The following is a 26,443-nucleotide window of genomic DNA, read 5'->3' on the forward strand; positions in this document are numbered from 1 at the left end:
TTGGAATTCAATATTTAGTTTAAATGTTGAATTCACCAAAACAATATAGTAAATCTATTATTGTTCATTTAACTCTATTCAAAATTTTAAGAAATGGTTTAACATTGATTATAATTATTATTTTTATATCTGTATATTTTAAAATATTAATTTTAATCAAATAGATTTTTGAACAAGCGTTTTCTTTTCTACTAACATATTGGCATGAGATTAGTTTTTCTTTTCCTTGTTTCATTTGTTTTAAAATGCTTATTCCCCATTGTCCTTTATGAAATTTAAATAATTTATTGAAAGTTTTTCAGTTAGTTGTGGAAAAATATCAAGTTCTATGGATATTATTGTGATAAGCAGTAGCAATGCTCCCCCCGTGTTACCAAATGAGTCACCACCATCGATCAATTAGGAAGGTGGTAGATATTGTGTACACACCTAGTTGTAAACCTCTAGAACTGCCTCTATATGTGGTTGTTTGATTTGAGAATTCCAACAACCCACCTTGGAATCAAGATCACCAAAAGCATTAACCTATGTAATACATATATCCCTAGGTAATCTTAGAGAGATACTACTATCCATGTCATCGACACTCACCATACAAAAATCCCAAGGATTCGCACTTCAAAAAGCAAAAATTAATATTGGTTCAAGAGTTAAATCAATAGAAAACCTTCATAGAGGACATCCAATCTCCTTTGATTGATATTTAAGAATGAAAAATAATCCATATACAATTATCAAGGAAATGAAGATTACTCGTCACTTTTTTTATTGGTTACATTTATGCATTTCATTATCCTCTTTCCCTAATGAGCAAAGTTGTTGTGGTGCAGGTATGGTGAGAAAATGCCCCTTGTGCGATGTAGATTGTGTTTTTTTGAAAAGCATTTGTACTACCAATTCAAACTTCTACTTCTTGGAATCCATTTGTTCTTGCAATTAAAGTATCTTTATTTTTTTCCCTCTTCTATATTTCTTTTAAAGTTTTATGATGAATATTATGAATTGAAGAACAATTAAATTTAACTATTTCAAATTAACAACGTTTAATTTATTTATTTGAATGTTCAGTTTTCTTTTACATTAATTAAATGTCTATCAAAAACAAATATATGTGTGCAATCATCTTATAGACTTGTAACTTTTTCGACTATCGACATACCCCCTACTCCATTGGGTGAAAGTGCTAGTTAAGAATAAATGACACTATCACGTGGAAGTAAATTCAATAAATTGATAATGAACTATGAATCACCCTCTTTCACGTCCTCTTGTATAATTTCTAGTATTTTTCCTACCTTTACAGAGTCAAAATGGACAAACCCAGATGAAACAATTTATTGGTTTAAAACTTGTTGCCCAATTATAGAATTGTTCCAATGCTATAAGCCACAGTTAATATTTTGAAACTTGCCTCATTTTAATCATTGAAATAGTATTTTTATCTCTGATTTTTTGTATGTTTCTAAACTTTCATGTCTTCGGTTCGTTCCCAGCTCCGCACAGCACTTGGAATTTTTAAAATCCGGCTTCTGAGCTCCAAATTATCGTAGGTTAATGTTGAGATCCAAAACACGTGTTTTCAAATCTATCATTAACCATTAACCTCTCAAAGGTTAATGATAACTTTCAAATCGCGCATTTTGGAGTAGGTTAATTAACCTCTCCAAAAATGTGTTTTTCTTAACCTCTTAAAAAGGTTAATGATAACCTCCAAAAACACGTTTTCATTAACCTCTCAAAAGGTTAATGATAACGTTCAAAAACATGTTTTCATTAACTTGTATAAGGCAGTTATTAACTCGTTAAAGTGACATATGCAACATTGGTTAATAATGCAGCAGCCGGATAGAAGATGAAGAAAAGCTTCTTTACACCCAAGGAGTTGCAGAGGACGAGATTTACAAAAATGAGAAAGGTGTCATACCAGGAGAAATTTCAAAGAATGGAGCCAAGTGGGCATTTCACCAAGTTGTCCGCTGATTCAAATTTGCAAGCTCTCCATCAATATGCAGATGGATCTGACTTTTCAATTAGTGTTTAGACGAGTTAATTAACAAATTGCAAACTCTCAGAGATGATTTTGGTGCACCAACCAGTGAATGTTTAGAGGAAATGGATGTGCCAAGGAGGCCTTGGCTCTCTTTTTTTCAAATGCGATGGGAAGATGTAGCAGCTGACTCGGTTACAATGGTGAATGTTTTGCTTACATGTGCAGAATTGTGATATCTCAAACAAGTGTGGAAACTTAGAAGATGCATGCCAAGTATTTAACATAATGCAAGAACACGATGTAGTCTCATGGAATGCAGTCATTTTAGGATGTGCACAGGGGAAAGACAATTTGCACGTATCAAGGGTCTCTACTTAAAAATGATTGTAAGGCAAGACATTGCATTCCTTGATAGTGGAACATCGATAGGTGAGGTTATTGGAAGAATTGTCGGGTGACACAATTCTAATTCAGGAGGCTACGGTAGGCATATTGATCCAAAGGCATGTTGTCTAATGTGACCAACTGACATAACCAAGACGTCAGCCTTGTGTTACCTAGCCTCACGCTAAGAAGTTGAACTAGTGGCACAACAAATACATATATGGATTCTGTTACGTATATGGATAAACAATAAAACATATATCAATTCGCTAACACTGCAAGAAATACCACCATGATGATATCATGACCACTATTGTGCATTATCCTAGACAAAATTGGCTTTTCTAAGAACTGCGATGGTTCCCGAATATGCGCAGAGTGGCTATCTGGATAAGGCTTTGGAAATCTTTGAAAGAAGGTCAGAACGAAATGGGTTCTCATGGACAACTATAATTGCAAGACATACACGGAATAGGAAGCTTCAGAAAAGGTTATGGCTATTCATAAAAGCGTGATTGCAAATGGATTTTCGTCAGATGTCATAAGTTGTGAATGCTTTGGTGGACATGTATGCCAAATGTGGGAGTTGAGATGAGGCGCAACAAGTGCTTGACAAAATACTCAAACCAGCTATAGTTTCATGGAATTCATTAATTTCAAGGTACGCCCAATATAGACATTACGAGGATGTTCAGAAATAATTTTGGCAAATGCATGATTTGGGAATGAAAGTGGATCACTTCACATTTGCTACAACATTGAGCGTATGCGCCAAGCTTGGTGACCTGAGACAGGGAAAGAAGATCCATACCCACATAGTTAAAACCGGTTTCCGATCTCAGCTTTTTGTATCCAATGCATCAGTTGATATGTATGCTAAGTGTGGAAGGCTAGCAGGAGCTCATATGGTGTTTGATGAAGCTTCTGAATGAGATGGAGTTTCTTGGAATACAATGATTGCAAGATATGCACAAAGCGATGATCTTAATCAAACTTTAAAGATCTTCAAAGAAATGCCTCGACCAGGAGTTGTCTCTTGGGATGTCGTGATCGCAGTGTATACTCACAATGAGTTTGCAAAGAAAGCCTTGGAGGTATTTAATCAAATGCAATTGATAGGGATAAAGCCATATGTCACAACCCTCACCAGTGTCCTCCTGGCCTATGCTAATTTGAGCACGATTAAAACAAAGCATAACAGAGGACCGGCTACAGCTTTTGTGAGATGTGAGTGGAACTTTTAGACCTGGCATTCTTATAGCTTTAATGGGAGTTAGTGGAGCCAGTAAGACCACATTCATGGATGTATTAGCTGGACGAAAAACAAGTGGAGGTCGGAGGAGTAATCACACTAGAATGTCTGGTGCTCTTGAAATGTGAAGAGTTGAGGAATGTATTTTTCAAAAGATATGTTGAATCTTACAACATTTCAAATAAGAATATGTAGCAGTTTGACAAAGTTGCCAAATATTGGGCATGCCAGTTGTCAAAAGAAGATCATTGTTAATCACTGCCGAATCTTGAAGGATGTGCCAACTATTAAAAGTTTGAATGGATTGGTAAGGATCTGGATTGTGTATTGTCTAGAGCTGGAGCGTATAAAAGTTATTGAGCAATTGAAGAGATTGAAGAGAGCCTTCATTAACGAATGCCCAAAGCAGAGGGTGAGATTTGTATCGAAGAGTTAAAGAGGTTGATAAGTGTCTTTATTGGGAATTGTCCAAGGCCGCAGAGTATACAAGGCATTGAGTTTTAAACAAGCCCAGAGAGCTTTGTCATTACCAAATGTCCCCAGTTGCAGCAGGTACCAGGTTTTGAAAGACTGGAAGGATTGAAAAAGATGATTATTACAAATACTCTTATAGCAAGTTGTGTTGAAAGGTTATAGAGATTGCCATGGGAGCTACACATTTTAGGGCTTTCTGGGATAAATCAATTGTGTCTGGATAGATCCGATAGATAGAGTTAGTAGCTAGAAGAATCAGCGATTGTATATGTAAACATCTTTAGGAACTCTAGCTAAAGTTTTGTTTTTGCAAGTTTCCTTGTATAGGTTAATTTTCTTGAGGTTAATTAACTTCCCAAAATCACGTATTTTGGAGGTGGTTATTAACCACGAAGAGGTAGTTATTAACCTCTATGTCTATATAAGGACCCCCTTTGGCTTTGTAAAGGGACTTTTTGGGTTTTGGAAAAAGGGAGCACTATGCTAAAATTTTGATTAGGAGTTGATAGTTGGAAAGTATGTACAAATTTTGTCTTTGTAATCAGAAATTCCTCTTAGGTTCTTGGTGCAAGAAAATAAAGGAATGTGCAGTTTGAGTTCTCTTCTTCTAAATCTAAATTGTTAGAAATGTTGATTCTCTTTTTAGTGAGCATTCTCAAGGCATGGTATAGATGTATATGAATATGTGGATCAGCATTGTGCTAGTAATAGTTTTCAAGCGTAGATCTTGATTGTTGATATTAGCGGTTTTAATTTAGTAGTTCAGGAAAGCCTTGGAGTCATGTGGTGCATTCGTCATCATGAGCTTTCTCACCTTTTAGTATTAGATTCTTTATTCGAAAAACCCTTTAAAAGTTATATCATACGAGGGAGCTGCCCCTCTAAATGCAGAGCAAGGCCGCATACCAAGGGTCTATCCAACTGTTGTGAACGGTTTGCCACACACTCCGTTGGGCAAATTCTACTGTGACAAATCTGTTTACCAACAAAACTGAACAAATAAGTGAAGCACAAACCTAAGCCAGAATGTTGAATGCATTCAGTGGGCGGCAATTTGATTTGGCGAATCATCTGGTTTCCCCTATCCCTGACTAATAAAGCACATATGTTGGGTACAAAAGTGACATCGAAGTCGGCAGAAAACATTGCCTTTTGACTTGGTCCATCGAAATGACCAGATTTGTTTGATTTGCCTCCAGCAATTGTACTAACACCTGGATTGACAAGAGATCAGAAATATTACAAGCTATAATTATAAGGAATATCTAAGATCAAATAAATTTTCTTATTCATCAAAAAAATTTAAAAATTGAGTACTTGAAATTGTGCAGATGCAGGCATGGATACAGAACCAACATAAGTCAGGAAATAGTAAAAACTTTAGCTTAGACTTCTTGAGAATGCCACAAAAAATGAGATATCAGGCAAGACCGATATTAGACATAGTAATAACTTCAACAAACTCTTTGAAATGGTATTAGAAACTTCTTAGCTTTAGTATTCTGTTTAAGTTATTCATAAAAAATTTATTTTTTAGACATTAAATGAGTTGCAGAATTTGTTTGGGCTCAGTGTGTGGTCCAATACCAGTTGAACCATGTTCAACCCGGTGGACCACATCGAATTTCTTTGAACCCAGTTCAAACTTGTCAGTAAAAGTGATTGCTAAGTCATTTTTTATTGCAAATTTTATTAAATTTTGTGATTCATAACTTTAAATAAGTGTTTTAAACTGACTTGTGTTCAGTTTTATGGCTCATTTAGTGTACACATAGATTGTTTCTCTTGGGGTGGAGCAAACAGGTAGTTGAGCAAAAGCTTGGTTGAGCAAGAGGAAGTTGGAAGATTGATTTTTCAGTCTTCATCTAGTGTTTGTGTGTCATTCCTACAGCTTTGCAAGCTTCTAATGGTTGAAAGAGGTAAGCTTTTATTCATTTGATTTTTTTTTTTTAAGGTTCTAAAAATTTTTCATTTATCTTTCAGTGTCCATAAGATCTACCTTCTTTTTCCCATCCTCTTGTCTTTATTTCGAATATGTATAAAATTGTTCTCCATAGGAACTACAATGGCATCTAATGGCATCTACCTCTTCCTCTATTGACAATAATGAACAACAAAGAATAGATGCAAATTATGATTCTCCTTTGTGGAAGTATTGATATTATAAGACTCCTTCCAAGAGGTAGTGGATTTCGTTGGAAATGTTGAGGCTATAGTATAGAAAGACATAGTTTATATTATCTAGTGGTAGGCCATTAGTGTGGATACCCTAGAAGAGGAGTCAAGAAATGTCCTAGAAAAGATGATGCACCTATACCAAATGAAATAGTATTAAAATATATCATGAAGCATGAAGTGGAATAGAGAGAAGCATGTAGACGAAATACAACCACTAAAACAAAATCTAATGGAATGCAGCCCTTGTATTCAAATATTGTGATAGAAGACCACCCTTTTATACTACTGAAGCTGAGACTACAATTGAAACTCAAGCACACATTCCACACAAAAGAAAGGGACCTTTGGAAACTCGATTTCAAAATGATAGTCAGAGCATTGCCAACCAAGATATAGGAAGATGCATAAATGCATGCAAGCGGGTTGCCTTCAAGTGTTGTTGACTCCTCAAACTGGAAGAAGATGTTGAAAACTGTCAATGAAGCTCCAAGAAGGAATAAGGGACTAGGTTATGAGAAAATATGCACCACCTTGTTGGAAAGAGAGGTCTAGGGAGTTGAGGATGCATAGAAGCTCACAAGGGATTCATAGACTAAGACAGGGGTATTGACTATTTCAGATGGATAGTAAGATGCAAGAAATCATCCCTTGATCAATGCATAGTGGTGTCCCCTGAAGAGACAATATTATTGAAATCCGTGGATTGTGGGAGGCAAGCAAAAGGGGCAATTCATTGCTAATATTCTCATCTCTACCATTGAATTAGTGGGACCTACAAACATTGTCCAAGTTATAACAGATAACTCAAAGAATTGTAGAGCAGTTGGTTTGTTGGTTGAAAATCAATATTAGAATAGCTTTTATGCACCTTTTGCATTGCACCCACTAAATCTTATGTTACAAAAGATTGGAAACGAAATTGGGTAGATCAAAGAGATGTATGCACAGGCTGAGGACATCCAAATGTTTGTTAAGAACTACCACATGACTCGAGGAATTTTCAAATTGTTCTCAACTTTCAAGCTATTGAAGGTAAGTGAACTTGAACTTGAAGTAGATTAATAAAATTAAAATTAATACTTTACATTTTCTAATTTTCATAATTTGATCGTGCAATGTGTATTCTTTTTTAAAGTTAGTCTCTATTTATGTGGTTTTTTGGCTCTAACTTATATTACAGGTTATTGAGACCAAATTTGCATAAGACTTAATTGTCTTGAGACACCTTGTAAAAGTGAACGTGGCACTTCGCAATATGGTGATCACCAATGATTGGTCTATATGGAGGCAAAGCAACACTAAGAGGGAAACAAAAATTAAGCAAAGGATATTGGATGACTCATGGTAGCAACTTTTGTAGTATCTCTTTTGCTTCACCGAGCCCATTATGAGCTTGCTCGCTACATTGAAATGGATAGGCCTTGCCTTGGAGAGGTGTATGATGGCATTGATTCCATGCTTGAGAAGATCGTGAGAATCATAAATGACAAAGAGAAAGACAATGAGGAGACCTTCAAACAATTGCAAGCAATTGTTTTAGAACAATAGAACAAGATGACAACTCCTCTACATTTGCTTGCCTATGGATTGACACCAAAATATTATAGCAAGCAATATATTCATGTGCCAAGAAAACTGCCACCATATAGAGATTCATAAGTGTTAGATGGGTACAAGGCAACATTTGAAAGATTGTTTCCTAATGATGATACGCAAGATTTGATTACAGATGGGTTCATAGAGTTTGGGAATGCAAGAGGCCTAAGTAATGACGCTCTTCGTCACAAATTTAGCAAGGATGCTCATAGTTAGTAGTACCTCCATGGGCAACAATTCTAATTTCTACAGCCCCTTGCAATCAAAATTAGATCATAAATTTTATCTATAAATTTAATTTACTTTGTCTTCATAGGTTGCTAGAAATTTTGTAACTTAAATAATTTTATTTTAATTGTTTACTTTGTCTTGTCTTCATAGGTTGCCAATTCATCTACATTTGAAAGAAGTTGGAGTACATGTTCTTCCACCACTAAATAAAGCGCAATAGGTTGCAATCAAAAAGAGAAAAGAACTTAGTATATGTGCATTCCAACTTGTGTCTCCTTTCCCACAAGCAAAATGAATACAAAAAAGGGGAGATGAAGATGTGGGATATAAATGCAGAGCGCACAAACTTCGATGCTTCTAGTTCTCAGCTTGCAATTGATGCCTTTATTGACTTGTAATGTTATTGATGCAGTCAATTCAATAGGCCTTGGCATTATTTGTGAATCAACAAATGCCATTGAAGAAGAAGAATAAATTATTAACCCATTACTTGAACTTGAAACTAAAAAATGATACTTTAACTTGACTTTATGATTTATCATTTGACATTTTGATATTTTGATGTTGAAGTATATGATGCTCTGATGGTATGATCAATGATGCTATGATTACAAGTTTATGGTGATTTTGTTATTTATATGGTATTATGCGACTCTCTAATCTTAATTCATGTTCATAGGATATATATATATATATATATATATATATATATATATATATATATATATATATATATATATGCTTTTGTACTAACCCACCCAAACCCCATTTCAAAATTTTGTTATACCAGCAAACCAGTTTTTCGAACCCATATCTAAAACCAAACTTGAATCGACAACTTAGCCATAATCCATCTAATTAATTGATTACCCCTTTCGTCTATTAAATAAAACAAATTAAGTAATGTCTTATTTAATTTGTTTTATTGTCATTTTCCTCTTTGCTCTAATTCATTTTTGTCACTTTTCCTAACTTTAACCACACCTAGCCTAACCCTTCAACCTAATCCACTAACCCATCCTTGCTCCTCACCAACATTGTCCCTTTAACCTCCATCTAGCCCCCAACCTCTAACCAACCCCAGTTCAAACCAACATTATCCTTCTAAACCTCCCATTAACCAGCTCTATCCAAATATGTGCACATTCCTATTTTAATTAAATAGGAAAATAACTTCCATTTTTCGCAATATTACTCCAAAATAGCCACCTAGCCTTCCCTCTACATGTCATTCTTTAAAATGCCACTTGCATTTATGTTGACGAGTGTTGCATATTGGAGACCCCTCACCTTGAACTAAAATCTATTTAAAGCCTCCTATTTCAATCATAATCCATCCATTTTTATGCATAGCGCTTACATTATGCCAAATTGTCTAGTCAACCATAGCATCCATAAATCCTTCATCTTGCATCCATTCTACATCCATTCGGCGTAATATTTGAAGAGCACTTGGCGTTGAATCTATATATTAACTAACTTTTTCAACTTGATATCACAAGCATAAATTTTTATCTCAAAGTATATTCACTGCATATCAATATTCATATGAGATCTAACTATCATGAACACAAATAGAACCTCTTATTATAATCTCCTCAATATCTGTTCATAAATCTGTAAATAAATCTTCCAATAATAGATCTCTATCAATTAATGTGTAAGATTCATTTATCTTCTACAATACACAGACCACTCTACACATTTTTAAGAACAATGAGTTTGATTTATCTTATATATCTATATATATCCCTCAAGACACATCTCCATTAGTCAGAGCTTTTGAATACATTTCTTCATATCTTCTCTCTTTTAATTATTATAAACTATAACCGTACTTTTCACAAACATTTTTTTTCTCTTGGTGATGGCATGGCAATTCTTTTTGCTGACCTGTCAGTTTAATTATCGTTGTCTTTTATTATGGAGTAGTCACGTCTCCATAGAGGTACATTGACTTTTGTTCTTTGTTTTTGGCAAGCAAAGATTGTACCTGTTTTTAATCACCGCTTCTCTTCTCAAACTATTTTTTTCTTTTGTAATCGTGACCTTGTATTTTATACCAATCACTATTCTTAACATTCACTAAGTATATTCTCAGATCGCTGCTATTATTGTTTAATATAATTAAATTGAATTGCTCTGTCGTTCATAATGATTGTTAACCTCGTTATTTACTGGTTGTGAATCAATTGAGCACAAATCAGCATTGCCAATTGCTATTAGATCGTTGCAATTTGAATTGTAATGATCACTCCTTTATTTTTTGTCTCCTGTTTAAAGTGTGGTTCATATGCATGGGACTGCTGAATCTTCATTGCTATTTCATGTATGTAACTTCAATTGTTGTGCATGCTTCTTAATCTATGATCATTCCTCAATTTACAGACTCGTCCCATTCTTATTGAATATCTTGATTATAGTAATGCTTATGGATGTTCTGATTACCAATTTTGTATTGATTTGCTAATGACATCAATGACAAATTCTCAACAAACTCCCTCTTTTTCATTGATGGCAACTGTCATATCTCTATTTTAAGATAGAACTTTAATAACTAGATAATATAATATTATTAAATAAATAATAAAGTTATATTAAAACTAATACTTAAATATAAAATAAAGAAATGATAATTATTTAATCTATATTATTAATAAAATAATATTTAGTATAATATTTTATATAATTAAAAATAAAATAAAATTTCAATAATTAAAGGAAGAAATTAAATTAAGTATAAGAGACAATATTGTAGAAAGTATGTTAACTTTCTAAATAGAATTTATTAATAAATAAAATAAACACAAATAAATAAGTAAATAAATAATATATGATAGAATAAAACAAAGAGACATGACTCATTAAAATTGAGATATAAAAGGGAGGAGAGTTTATTTTAGAGAGAGGGAAAAAGGAAGAGAAGAAGAGAGGAGTTCAAAAAGGAAAAATAGAAGAGGACAGTAATATAAAGAAAATAAGTGACTTTCTAAAAAGGTATCAATGATATTGAAAGGATGCAAACCTTTGAAAGGGTCATAATTATGAATAGTTGTGACTCTTCAAAAATATTTTTATTATAAAGTAATAGGACTTTTTTAAAGGATTGTAATTATTAAGTGTCGTGACTTTTTGAAAGGATTATAATTATGAAGTGTTGTGACTTTTCAAAGGATTTGTATTATGAAAGGTTGTGACTCTTGGAAAAGAAGAAACAAAAAAGTATATTTTGTCATTTCTTTATAATTAGAAAATGAATAATTTTGGAAAGTAAATATAAAGTTGAAATAATTTAGAAGGAACAATTCATTGAAGGGGCTGACTAAGGATAAGCCACATTGACCCAAAAAAGAAGGTAAGAAAGGTATGTTTATGGATTATATTTGTTTAATTATATTTATGAATTAATTTATATTAATGAATCATACTTGTGGATAATATTGTGTTAACCTATGAGGTTACTACCATGGATACTAATGAAACTCGAAGCATTGAGCATGCGAGATATTTAAGATCTCCATTGTCTGCCATGGCCGAAAGTCAATATCGAAGCATGGAGTATGTGAGATATATTTAAGATCTTTATTGTTCGCCATGGCTGATAATCAACGTACGGGAATATTTCGATGTTGTCAAACATATGCATATGTCATTGGCCTTGGATAGAGGATGCCCATCCAAGAAGAATCTTAACGGGTGCGCTCCCGGGGTGACAACAAAGTAGCTATGAGCTAGGAAGCTAGATCTGGAGACGTCCTTAAGATTGAGATTAATTTAGAGGGTAGAATAACATAGTTTTATAATTATGATTCTAACGTTTACTTTTGCAGGTATTACTTGTCCCTAACTAACCCTATTAGTGGGGACATTACAACAACCTCTTTTGAATATGCAATGCTCCCCCTAATTCACTGCTCCCCCTTTGTCCAACCTATCCCCCTTGATATCAATAGCATGTTAAAATGATTTAGAATAACTGAGAGGGGGGTGAATCATTTATCCTCAGGTCTAGATGTACCAATTCAACTTTTAACAGGTTCAAACAATTTCAAACAATCTCATTAAATAGCTTGGTCTATAGAGCATATCATCAACAATTTAACATGTTAACTCTTTGTTTTGTGTATGTGAGTTGATTAACAGTAAAATATACAATTGTAAAAATAGCATGCATAAAGTAACATTCACACAAGTACATGACACTTTAACACTAGGATTTAACGTGGAAACCCCATTTGGAAAAAACCACCAAAAAACATGCTACTAATTTTTCACTCATCTGAAATGAACTCGGTTAAGAGCCAACCTTGCTAAAGGTTATACAACACACTGTTAAATGTGACCTTGTTAAAGGATTTAATCACCCTGTTAGGAGTGGCCTTGTTAGAGGACTTTAGATCATTCCATTAGAATATCACCTTCATTAAATGATTTACAAAATGACTTTTAGATCAACCTTGATTAAATGATTTTGACTGCCACAATAGTTAAAAAGTAATAGTAGTTTTGATCTATAAAATACAACTCACTTTGCAAATTCAAATCTTCATTCACTCATCTACTAGTTCATTGACTGACCTCCATTAACATCTCCATCACTAATCTGCTTGGCATCCCTTCAAGCAATCACACTTCACTTATCTCTTCACACTTCTCCTCTGCTACTCTGCTCTTGACAACTTCTCCTTAAGATCATCAATCAACAACGAACCAACCTTCAAAAACATCTCTTATGCCTCCTTAAATAGATAATTTTGATCTTTTACCACTTAAACATCACCGTACATCTTAGGGTTAGATTAGATTCATCGAATCCTTCCATTATTTTGTTCTCCTTCTCCTTCTAGAAATTTTTCATCAAATCGTTGCCTTTGATCGCATAATAAACTCTCCTCGTGCATTAAATACGCCAGCTCATCAATCCTTATCATCCACGCGTTTTGACTAATCCAAAATTTCACCTATGTCGGCCTCAAACTCTATGCTTTCATAAACTATAACTTTTTTTGTCACTCAGCAATCACTATGTTCTTCTACTCCGTTATCATTGTGCAACTCGTCATATATTATTCTATCTCGCTCAGCATCAACTGGCTCGCTCGGCCATTACTACGCTCGATCGCTACTAACATTTCCTTCATCAACTTGCTCGACAATAACTACCACTCGACTTAAACTATTTGTTCGGCATCTACTTAAGTTCCTTAATCTTCTACTTCACTTGCTTCATTGATCGACCAATACTGATACTTGGTCAAGCTTAGAGTTTAACTTGACTCTTGTCATTTCTCTCATACATCAATTCACTTATCTTCACTTCATATAATGATTAAACAACACATTATCTTGTCAAGGACTAACTTATCAAGTGTCCATTGTAATTCCATGATACTTAACTTCTCTATCTCAACAACATCACTAGCTCACCTTGCTATCTCTTCTTTTCAAATCTTCTTCATCAATCAAATGATATGGCACTCTCATTGTGTGTAAATGCCTCTCTAGTAGGTTTCACATCAATGACAACATAAAAATTGTTCCAATTTTTAGGATTAGAAGACATAAATTGAATGGTTACATGCAAATATAACCAATAATCTGAAAAAAGAAAGCACACAGAAGTAAAACAAAAAATACAAAGGGTTTAACATACCTATCTTGGACTGTCCACCAAATAGAATCCAATCTTATTATCTCGCGAAGAGAAAATTACAATGTGATACATTTCTCATGGCTTATTTATAGCTCTATAGGCAATTTACCAATGTCGGTTAACAAGTAAACCCTAAGAAATACTTGATGAGTCAACCTAGAGAAATGTTTGATGAGTCAACTTGAAAATGCTTCACTTGTTAACTCCAAAAAAAAATTGTACAATACTTACCTGATCAGTCACCACTTTTGATTTTTTCCTTGGCAAGTAGAGATCATACCCATTCTTAATCACCACTTCTCTTCTGAAAAAAAAAATCCTTCTTTCATAATTGTGACTTTGTAGTTTATACCAATCGCTATATTTAACATTCATTAAGTTTTTCTCAAATTGCTGTCATAATTGTTTAATATAATAAAATTGATTTGCCTTTGTCATTCATAATGATTGTTAACCTTGATACTAACTAGCTATGAACCAATGCATGTTTAAAATCATAAAATTGAATAAGTATCAACATTTTCTTTTGTTATTAGATCACTATACTTTGAAATGTAACAATCACTTCTTTGTTTCTTATCTCCTATTTAAAGTGTGCTTCATATGCATGGGAATATTGGATCTTCATTGCTATTTCATGTATGTAACTTCAATCACTCTGCATGCTTCTTAATCTCATATTATTTGTTAATTTATAAACTCATCCCATTCTCATCAATCATCTTGATGTTTGTCAGGTTTGCTTATGGACGACATTTTGATTGCCAAATTTGGATTGTTTTCAATAATGACATAAATGACAAATTCTCAATAGTATCCTCCATATCTCATCATCAAATCTCCATTATCACCATCATTGCATCATCATGGAGCTTAATTTGACCCATGTTGGAAGCACAAAGTGAGCACACATACCAAATTAGAGCATTAAAAAAGAGAGAAATCTTCACGAAAAGAGGCTCTAGCTCGTTAGCTTATTGGCTTTCAATTGTTTTAATTAGCTTCTTTTCATCTCCTTTATCTTGAGTGTTTGTCTTAATTTGTGTAGTTAGATTGTTAATTAGTCTTTCAATCATTTTATTACCACTCACATCTTATTACACACTTTTCCGATCTAATCATTTTAGTCTTTCATGCGTTATGGAGCAAATAAAGATTAAAAGCCCCCAATGGCCCTATTGTAAGGTTCACTATACTATTATAATGTTTCTTTAACAGTCATCTTAAATAGTCTTTAGTTTGTTAAGTAGTTTCTATTTTCGTCTTTAGTTCACGATTATTATTTTTTACAAACGTCATATTTGTAAATCTGTATTAGGAGCTTTCATTTCCTTTGTTTAATACAACTACAACATCGATCTACCATAACATGGTATTACAGTGGGTCTATGGGATTTCAGACAATTTAGCAAACTTTTAAGGAAAATTTGAACCTCTTGATCTTTTTCCAATTTTAAAAAAAAAATTGTTAATAATTTATGAATTTTGTGGGCAGTCGTCGAAGATTTTTCCTAAAAATTGCAAGCATAGTTGAGGGTTTTGATTGTACACTTTCTTTGTTTGGACAAAAGTCTCTAATTTTTTAAGATTGCATGCGAGTTGCATGTTCTTGCATGTTGCTTGCATGTGCATTTTGTTACTTGCATGTGGTTGCATGTTGCTTGCATGTGTTGTTTTACCATGTGAAGTCTCGTGTTTTACCACATGAAAGTTTATTTGATGAGATTTCAAAAAAAAATTCCCTTCAGAAATTTCTAATAGCTTTTCATTATTTTTCCCTCATAAAATTTCTGTTGGGTTTTCACAATTTTTTCCATTAAAAGATTATTTGATTTTGTAATTTGCAAAGTTGCATGGGATTCCTTTGTGGGTTTATAATTTTTTCCTCAATATGTTGGGTTTTACATTTTTTTCTCAAAAAAGAAACTTTGTAATCTTTAATCCATGTCTCAAATTTTGTTGTCCAGATTTGATCAAATTTTCACCTTAAAAATCATGTCTATTTTTTTCGATTTTTTCCCTAAAATATCTTGGTTTTTTGCAATTTGTTTTGGAGCATCATACTCATCTTCAAAGTTTGGAAGATTTGCTGATTTTTTCTCAAATTCATTTAAGCTATTCTCAGTGTGTTGTCTCTATCTCCAAGGAAGAGCAATTTCAATATCCAAGTTTAGATTGGATGTTTTGTGATGATTTATCGTTAGATGTTTTGTTGATTCTAGGAGGGTTAATGGGAGGCTCATTGATGGGGCTATGAAATAGTATAATTTTATAAGTTTTATGATTATTTGAAGGGTCTTTTCCTTTTTAAGTTCAAAGACTTTTTATTATATACTTTGTATAAACTTATAATTACTATGCTTTACTATAGTTTCATAAATATAATGCTATAGTTAGAACTTATATGTGACAAATGGTATCATATGTGAATAATTTAGATAGAATACTTTCTTCCTTCAAACTTTTATGGGGTAGGTTCCTATAGCCATATTTCGTGAGCAAGGATTAGTCTATCTATGGATTTTGTTACATCCCAATTTTTTGGCTCAATTTAAAATTGTTCATATAGTCACTGAGGTTCCTGTGAAGTCAGTTGACAGGTAAAATTAGTTACGATCATGTCAAATGGTAAGATGGTTAATCATTATAATTTTATATGAAGTTGGCATGCTAGTTAACCATTATGATGATACTTTAATGTTATCTTGGAAGGTTGGTTATTCATCATGAATTCATGGGAAGTAAAATGGTAGTTAGCTGTTATGATAGTTTATGATTAATAACTTGTTATGGTAATTATCATTATATTGAAGAATATGATTTTAATTGTGGAGAGTTTCCTTCCAAGGAGCATGTCAAAAGGGTGGAAGCATTGCCAGAAAAGAATTGGGCACAAAGGCACCACCATCACTGGGCAAATAGGTATGAATCTTGAATCACCGTGGCTAAGGGTAAATGATTAGGCAAGAAAGAGTGTACGTTGGGCAATACGATAAGCTACTTGGTCAATTTTTACAACAAGAGAAATATTAAACATTTAATATCATGATAAGATCTATTACCTCTCTCCTGCTTTGAGACCTTGGAAATGATCAACATTATGAATTTCGCACACACACACGATGTCACCATGATACTTTGATGATATCTATGAATTATATATATATATGATGTCACCATGATACTCTGATGATATCTATGAATTTTATATATATATATATATATATATATATATATATATATATATGCACGTACGTATATAGAGAAGATATAATAAATTATATGTACTCTCTAAATCACACACGTATATAGATATATGTGTACGTATAGGTACAACTATAGATAAAGCACAATAGCATGACGACTTAATATATTTAATTATATATTATATATGTATATATAAATGTTTCTTTTGTTTTTAAACCATGAAAATATAATCTTTATAATTCCTCTTGTTAAGAAGCAGCCATCTCAAGTTGGTGTCAATCTTTCAAATCGATGATCTTATAAAACTAATGATCTTGGAAACCGAAATGATGGTACCCAGTCAAAGTTATAAGGCTCCACGAGTGCTGGTGAGCAATATGTTATTCTTTTTTTGCACGTGACTTTAGACCAAGCAAACACTACCAATAGGCTCCTCATTCTTTCTTCTCACATTTCTATCAGATATCGAGTCATTTAGAGCCACATGTTGGTGGCATTTATAGAACTAGAATTACCATAGACATTGACTCTTTCGTTCAGGTTATGTTTTCTTTACATTCTAAGTCTCTTTTACAACGTTTTAGCTATGTGAATATGTTTCGGTTGCATTGAAAATATCTCTATCAAGCTTTATAGTTTGTTAAATATTAGCATTATATGAAATTCTAGAAGTCTATGATTTAGGATTATCAAATTATATTATAATATGTACTAACAGATTTTTGGAGAAATTTTGTATTTTTATTATGTAGGTGTTTTACACTTCAATGCATCCTTTTACTCTCTTTCTTTTGGGGTCTCGCTTAAGATGAAGGTTATTATCTTGATGTTATGGTAACTATTTGGATAAAAGGAAGGTGATTATGTGTTATTGCATCATGCTCAAGAATACATAACAGATGTCTACGTGGAAATTCCCTTCACTGCTTACTTCAAGATTCTTATCTTTCCTTCAAGTGTTGATATTACAGGAGTCTTTAGACAGATAATACATATGTTACCGTTCACATGTATCCTCCCATTTTCAGTGATTGATAAGTTTTCTTCCATTTGAACGACAACATATATCACGATGACAGGGATACATGGCTTGTATCAAAAATATAATTTGCTTCTAAGCCAGGTCTACATGTATTCTCATCGTAACAGGTCATAATATTATTCAAATTGATGTATGCTAAGGCAATCATCATATGTTGTGATTGATGTTGTTAATTAGCGATTTGCTAGTTTTTGTTTTACTCAACCGTATATCTAAACTTTAGAGCAATGTCTCTGAAGTAGTGTAATTGTGTTTACTTCATTAATAAAAGGATTTATTTGGTGGGGCTGGGTCGTTTCCCTCATTGCAGAGGATTTTTCCCAGGATACATTATTGTGTTTGGTTTATGATTTCTAGTCCTGTTTTCAACATGGTATTAAAGCTGCGTTTTTTATCCTTAAAGTTGGACTGGATTTCTTCTTTCAATCCTACTTCCTCATTTCCATCATGGTGCCTGGTTTGAAGGTTGAAGATAGACTGGAAGGAGCATCTAATTTTATTTCTTGGAAATCCAGAATTCTATTAGTTCTTGAGGAAAATGATCTTCTTTCATTTGTGGAATCAGAAGTTCAAGAACCTACTGATCCTGTAGAAAAAGCTACTTGGAAGAAGAACAAAATTTTGGCCAAGAGAATAATTATTGATTCCATGAAGGATCATTTAGTACCTAATGTCTCCAAGCTAAAATCTGCCAAGGAAATGTTTGATTCTCTACATAGTGTGTATGAGATAAATAACACTAGCAGAACTTTGGCACTTCGTATGCAGCTTCTTCACATTAAGATGTGTAAAAGTGACTCCATTGTATCTTTCTTCCAGAAGATTTCTGTGTTAAAGGATCAATTAAGTACCATTGGAGAGACTGTCAATGACAAAGAACTGGTTTTGCTCACTATGAATGGTCTCCCTCCTTGGGAATCATTCATCCAAGGTATCAGCAACAGAAGTGATTTTCCAACCTTTGAAAGATTGAGGACTGATTGTATTCAAGAGGAATGTTGGCTAGAGGCTAGAGGGAGCTCTCATAAATCTCACAAAGTAGAAGATCAAGTACTTACTTCTCAGACTTTAAGGAAAAAAGGAAGAAAGAAGTATTTCAAAAGGTTTGAAGATAAAAATCCTTCCTCATCCTCTGATTTTTAAAGAAAAAAAGACTTCTCCAAGATTAAATGTTTTAGGTGTGAAAAACTTGGCCATTTTGCTAAGCATTGCACTATGAAACTCAATCTTCACAATGTGGTTGTGTTTGATTCGAAAGACTCTTCTCCTTCAAAGGATTCTTGTGATTATTTAGAAGGTCTTGTACTTATCTCATCTTTATCTAGTCATGTTCAAGTTGATCGCAATACTTGGTTGATAGATAGTAGTGCTTCTTGTCACATCTTCAGGTTCAAGCAACATATTTCGAATTTGATTGAATCAATCAGATTCTCATCTTCAAGTGGTCATTGGTGATGATGCATCTTACTCTATTAAAGGGGTAGGCAACACTCTTTTAAAATTAAAATCTGGTATTCCCCTTCATCTCAGTGATGTTTTATTTGTTCCTGGTATTAAGAGGAATTTAATTTCCATTTCAGCCTTTAGAAGATAAAGGTTTCAATATTAATTTTTTTAATGGAATTGTGGTTGCTTGGAAGAAAGATTTGGATTTTAGTTCTGCTCAAATTATTGGAGAACGTCATGGAGGTCTTTATAAGCTCTCAGCTAATCAAGTTCAAGTTCTAAATCATGTTGCTTCTAATAATAATTTGTTATGACATAAGAGATTTGGTCATCTCAACTTTAAATCACTCTCATCCTTAGGGAAGTTCGTTGTAGGTCTTACTCTTCTTAGTCCCTCTCATGATGGTGTTTGCAAAGGATGCTCCCTGGGAAAATTTTCAAAGAGTCCTTTTCATTCAAGTGAAAGTTGATCTAAGCATGTGTTAGAGCTAATTCATTTAGATCTGTGTGGACCAATGTCATCAGCTTCCTTAAGTGGTTTTTGGTACTATGTCACTTTTATTGATGATTGTTCTTTTAAGACATGGATTTACTTCCTTAGAACCAAAGAGTCTAATGAAGTCCTATCCAAATTTTAAGGAATTTAAAGCCTTAGCCGAAAACATTTCACAAAAGAAAATTAAGACTCTTAGATCTAATAATGGAGGTGAACTTATTTCAAGTTCTTTTCAATCATTTTGTGTTGAAGCAGGAATTAAGAGGGAGTTCTGTGTCCCTTACAATCCTCAGCAGAATGGGTTTGCTGAAAGAAAGAATAGGACTATTGTTGAGGCTGCTAAAGCTTTGATTCATGATCAAAATTTGCAGATTTTTCTTTGGGCAGAGGCCTGCAGGATAGCAGTCTATGTTCAAAATAGAAGTCCTCATCATGTCCTTAATGATATGACTCTAGAAGAAGCTTTCTCTGGCTCTAAACCTGATGTAAGTCACTTGAAAGTTTTTGGTTGATCAATTTATCTTCATATTCCCAAAGACAAAAGATCTAAATTAGATCCTTCAAGTAAGAAGGGAATCTTTTTTGGTTATAGCGAATCTTCAAAAGCTTATAGAATATACATTTCGGGGCAAAAATCAATTGAGCTAAGTAGAGATGTTTCTTTTGAAGAAAATTTTGACTATTGCAAATCTGTTGATTCTTCTCTTGATGTTGATTTGGATGTTCCCTCAGTTGGTCAAAATTCCCCCCTTGCTGCTCCTACTTCTTCCACCTTCCCTGAGAGGGAGGAATCTCCCCCTTCTAAGATTTGTGACATCTCTGAAGCTGGTCCTAGTGTTCCAATGAATGAGAAGAAGAGACCTTTGTGGGCACGAAACATTATACAAGAAGCTGAAAAATTTTCAGCTCCTAAGGGAACTTTTTGAGAAAGTAAAAGACCTCTAACTCTTGATAATTATTCTACTTTAATGTGTAATCTCATTGACACTAAACCTTCTTGTTTTGAATCAGCTATAGTTCAGCAAGTTTGGAAGGATGCCATGCTAAAAGAATATGAGTCTATTCTAAAAAATAAAGTATGGGAAATTGTTTCTCATCCTAAAGATAAATCTGTCATCTCCTCTAGGTAGCTATTCAAGACAAAGCATGTTGCTGGTTGTCGTCGGTAGAAATTGTGTATCAGCCGACTGGAATTGTGTATCAGCCGACAGGTCCCTTCGAAAAGGAAATTGTGTATCAGTCGATGAGTCCCTTCGGGAAGGTTCTTGTATGTAGCCGACGGGTCCCTTCGGGAAGGTTTTGGTTATGTAGCCGACGGACCCCTTCAGGAAGGTTCTTCGGAAAGTATTTATACCCCCGTCGGGAAGCATTGTAAATCATCATTGAAGCATAATGTATTGTTTGGCTTATGCGAATAATAATAAGAAGAGTTTTGTTGTTCGTGTTCGTGTTCGTGTTCATGTTCATTGTCTACGTGCAATTCTTAATTAACCTATGAGGTAAACATTTAGCGTCGTTGCCCGATGGACCTGGTACGCAGGCAGGCGAATATGAATTAAATGCCGAATCAGTTGAACAAAGATAAAAATAAGCTGAAGGAAAAGGATGACATACGTATTGCACAGGAAAATTTAATTCTGGCTCAGCAGACAGAGCGCTGAAGGAGATTCCAGAAGATTGCCGACGGAAAAAGGAGCACGGAAGGATTGTTGAAGAAGACTCGACAACGGCTTGATTTGGTGGAAGAAGCGAGGGAGGAGTTTCTGAACCTGCATACGCCACGAGAAGAGAATCCTAACAGAAGGAGATCGACTCGCACGGCTTGAAGTGCCGAAGGAGCACGAGTGTGGAGTGACCTCTTCGTCAGAGATATACTTCCAAAACGAACAGCTTCGGTTGACGAAACCTCTTCTTCACCAAACAGCACAGAAGTCGAAAATAGTGCGGGTGTTGAAAACAACACGGAAGTCAAAAACAACGTGGGTGTTGCAAACAGCGGGGTGTTGAAAACAGCGCGGAAGCCGAAAACAGCCTGAGTGTAGAAAACAACACGAGTGTGCAGAACAGTGCGGGTGTTCAAAACAGCGCGGGTGTGCAGAACAGCGTGGGTGTTCAGAATAGCGCGGGAGCTCAGAATAGCACAGGTGTTCCGAACAACGCAAGTACACAACAAAACCCCCAACATACAGTGATAATGGCAGGTTCGAAAGAAAAGTTGCCTAAATTTGATGGTGATGAAGCAGTTGATACCATTCGACATTGTAAAACATGTGAAATGATCTGGAGAGCAAATGGCATAATAGATACGAACGAATGGGTCCGACAGTTTCCAGCCACCCTACGGGGTGTTGCGATTGATTGGTTTACTGCCACAGATCCGCAGAAGTTAAACAGTTGGGATAATATTAAGAAGGAATTTATTGCAGAATTTCAAATATTGCGAGATGATAATGAGATTGTAGCGGAGATATTCAATACTAAGAAAGGGAAGAATGAAACAGTCCGAGTCTTCGCCAGGAAGTTAAAGGACCTGATCAATAAAATGGAGAATAAGCCGGCTGATGGGCTACAAAAGAGATGGTTCATTGAAGGCCTTTGCCCGAAGCTGCAAAAGCAGATGAAGATCATGCCACCATAAACATACATTGAAGCGTACAATCGGGCAATGAACTTTGAAAGTGACCAAAAGACAAAGAAGAAGAAGAAGAACAGCTCGTCCGATTCAGATGACGATGCATCTTCAGGAGAAGATAGCAGTGATGACAAGGGAAGCAACAAGAAGGTCTGTACCCTCTAGAAGCACATGACTCGGATGATGGACTTCAAGAACATGAACAAGGAGACTAAGGGCAATGACCTATGGTGGACGGAGTGCAAGAAAGAAGGCCATACGAAGGGATCTTGCCCGAATGATAAATTTTGTGAGATTTGCCAGATTATGGGACACTCGGTAAAGGAATGCCCTTTCAATTTGAAAACAAGAACACCGCAGCAAGTGTTCCTGACACAGGAGGCATCCCCGTCAGGAGAGAATGGGAACACCAGTACGGAAGGTGCCACATCGAGTGGATATAGAAACAACCGACACGGTCAAAACAACAATAATAGAAGCAACAACAATAATGGTGAAAGGAGTCAAATTCAGTATGATGCGAATGGACGGCTGATAGTTCAATGCCACCCATGCAATCTATGGGGTCACTTTGCCCAAGAGTGCACAATGGCGAACACACCGAAGTTGCTATGTCGATGGTGTGGACCTGGCGATCATGATGATGCTAAGTGCTCGAAGTCCAGAGTAAACTTGATTATTGTTGGGATGGAAGAAGAAGAAGTTCTGGCAATCACTCGGAAACAGGCGAAGCTCTACCCTGACCCGGTGGAAGAAAAGAAGAGACTGGAGGAAGCACGGGCAGAGATCCAAAGAGCAACGAAGATAGAAACGGCACACCTGAAGGACACGCCGAGTACCTCCATACGGAACTGCGTAAAACAGAACATTGTACGACAAATATTGCAAGCCGAGATACCCGTTAGGATAAATGATTTGTTGCTCACTATGCTTCAGCTTCGATCGGCACTCACAAACATCGTTCCCGCTGCTCAACTACCAAGAGAACATGGAAGGCAGCAGGAAAGTGGAGCAAGTACAACAGACAAAAAGGAGAAGGAAAGTGGCGCAAGTGCAGAAGATCTGATGCTGTTAGCCCTCTCCTCCAGATGCCATCCGACAGTCATCGAAATGGGAATTCTCAGGATTGTATTGACAGAAACGATTGTGGACAGAGGGTCCGGTGTCAATGTGTTCCCTAAAGACACCTAGAAAAGGTTGGGACAACCAACATTATGGCCACCTACCTTCCAGTTGTTAACAGTCGATCAACATGGAATCAAGCCATTGGGAATACTCACAGGGCAACCAGTGACAATTGGAACACAACCATTCCTGTTGGACTTCGTTGTGATTCCTCTAGGACGGAAAGGGTACGATGCTATTCTGGGTCGAGGGTGGCTGATACAAGCCAAGGCAAAGCACGATTGGAAGAAAAGTACTTTATCACTCGAAAGCAAAGGCCGGAAGTATGTCATCGATCTGCACACTCAGATGGTCGCAGAAGAAGCCCTATCGTCAGATTCTGAAGGAGAAGAGGAGGGAGTTCTACGACTGGAAGGAGATGACGATTTGGATTCAGTAAATGGTCTTTACCACTGGCAGAGAGAGGATTACGAGCTCTTTCCAAGTTGTAATATGTTAAGGATCGATGAAGGTAAGAAAGAAGAAGGAAATGAATGTCTGAAGGACCACAGAGAAGCCGAAGGAGGAAATGAATGTCCGAAGGAACACAGAGAAGCCGACGAAGGAAATGAATGTCCGAAGGAACATGGAGAAGCCGAAGGAGGAAATGAATGTTCGAAGCAACACAGAGAAGCCGACGAAGGAAACACGGGTATGACTGAAGCTGAAGGAAATAACATACAGTACGAACCCGAAAGGAGGAAAGATTCCACTATACGACTGTGCAAGAAGAAAGTATTACGTCGAACCACAGATATAGTAGAAAGGTGCCAGCAGCAAGAAAGACACATCATACGGTCCGCACAGGAAACAAAGCGAAAGGGTTTAATAAAAGTTGTAGCAGTACAGAGTGGAGGTGTTATTCACAGCCAGAAGGGGCAACTGACGGAGTCCATGGTACCAAGCTTCGGAAACAAACCGGGCGATATGGAAAACTGGATGGAGAGATCATGTACCTTAAAAAAACTTGATGAGCAACAGTTGCAAGAGTGGGCTACGGAGGTGACACAGAACAGGTGCAAACCATGGCACGATAGACACCTGAAATTGAGCAAGTTCCAACCAGGACAGTGGGCGTTGAGGTATGACGGATGGAACGAGATCAACCTAGGCAAGTTTCAAATGAAATGGGTCGGGTTGTATTAGCTTCGGGAAGTGGGTGATAACGGAGCAATAAAACTATGGATGCTAGAAAGAAAGGAAGTCATCGATGCAATGAAGAGGTTGAAGTTGAATGTCTACCATGATAATGCACCTCTGTGGATGAACAACTGAGAGAAGACTATAAGTATTGTATATATGTAAATATTGTACATAATTGTTCCAAAAAAAAAAAGTGAAAAAAAAAATGGAAAAAAAACATTGTACGGATTTACAACCTACTCATCGTACGGTTTTGGAAGTAGTGTACGGTTTTTATTTAAAGATGGTGTACGTTTTTAAGCTTTTGCAGTTGGAGTACGTTTTTAGAGGCAGAGTACAATTTTTTAAGGCTACTAACTGGAGCACCATACGGACTTTAACACCATCAATGTACGAATTTTCAGCTATTTTAACCATGCATCGTACAGACTTTATGACAATTGCTGTACGGTATTTCAGTATGGATTTTCAACAAAAAGTTATGGTACAGATTTTTAGTATAGTGACCGTACGGATATTCTGGGGGTTTGGATTGGTACAGATTCCTACATGTGTTGTACCGATTTTGAGAAAAGCCATTTTCCTATATGGATTTTTAAGGAAAGCAGCGTACGGAAATTGCAGTTGGGAATGCAAGGTGATTGTATGGATTTTTCAATCATATCCTCTGTACGGATTTGGATTGCAAGATCACAAATTCTAAAGATTGGTGTGCGATTTTTGGATGGCTTAATGTGGATTGTGTGAAATATTTACCCTTGCCGTCTTACGCATTTGATAGTTCTTGTACGGATTGTAGGAACATTACCAGGGGTTTGCAATTTATCCTACACGTTTTTTCTCTGGTGTACGGATTTGGGAAGGCCTGTAACTTGCAATTTCTATACAGATTTCTCAGGAAAAATTTCGTGTGCGGATTTCATTATATGCTTGAAATATTGTTGCTATACGGATTAAGCCTTGTGGGGTTTGAGTTTTGCATAATGTGGCGTATGGATTCTACATGTTTGGGCATACGACTTCCTCATGTTATTGCATTCAGATTTTGAATGGCATTCCAGGTTATTGCATAAGGAATTGGCATAACATGGCAGAGGGTGGCAGGGGGTTTTCTAAAATAAAATAAAAAAACATCGACAAATCAAGCATGCTTAGAATGAGTAATGAAGGATACCAAAGGGAAGGGGAAGCATCAACGATTGCCAGAAAGAGTGTAGAATCGGCAGAAAATGACAGAAATAGTGCGTTTCATGCAGTTTTGTGTGGGTTTCGAAGTGCTAATTTAGTCTTGGCGACGAGGGGCGCTGCCCCTCAACCCTGCCCTATACTACGACAGGGAGCGCACCTGGGGCGCTGCCCCTCGACCCCGCCAGGGGCGTTACCCCCTGGACCCCCAATCGTTGCGGATATCAGTCGTGGGAGTCTGACCAACTAAGAAGACTTGGAGCTGCTGCAGGCATGGAGTGTCTGTGTACTAGAGGCACTGAGAGTAGGTGTTGGCTGTGAGGTTGTCTTGGTGGATGCATAGAAAGCTCAGGAGGAGCTGAGCATCCAG

The 26,443-nt window shown here is 35.7% G+C and overlaps 1 protein-coding gene across 2 annotated transcripts in view; it reads right to left on the reverse strand.

Annotated features, from left to right (window-relative positions):
• The window catches only part of LOC149559193 (uncharacterized), a 139,498-nt gene that overhangs the window by 19,503 nt on the left and 93,552 nt on the right, over positions 1-26,443 (reverse strand). For both annotated transcript variants that reach the window (XR_016365119.1, XM_089833121.1), the window contains exon 4: positions 5,117-5,314. Coding sequence is in view for 1 of the 2 variants with exons in the window: in XM_089833121.1 (XP_089689247.1) it covers positions 5,117-5,314 (198 nt within the window). In the remaining variant the exon portion in view is untranslated. The remainder of the gene's footprint in view (positions 1-5,116; positions 5,315-26,443) is intronic.

The sequence above is a fragment of the Cupressus sempervirens genome, chromosome 5, assembly GCF_028749045.1.
Source record: "Cupressus sempervirens isolate cs-2001-9-10 chromosome 5, ASM2874904v1, whole genome shotgun sequence".
NCBI classification, from domain to species: Eukaryota; Viridiplantae; Streptophyta; class Pinopsida; order Cupressales; family Cupressaceae; genus Cupressus; species Cupressus sempervirens.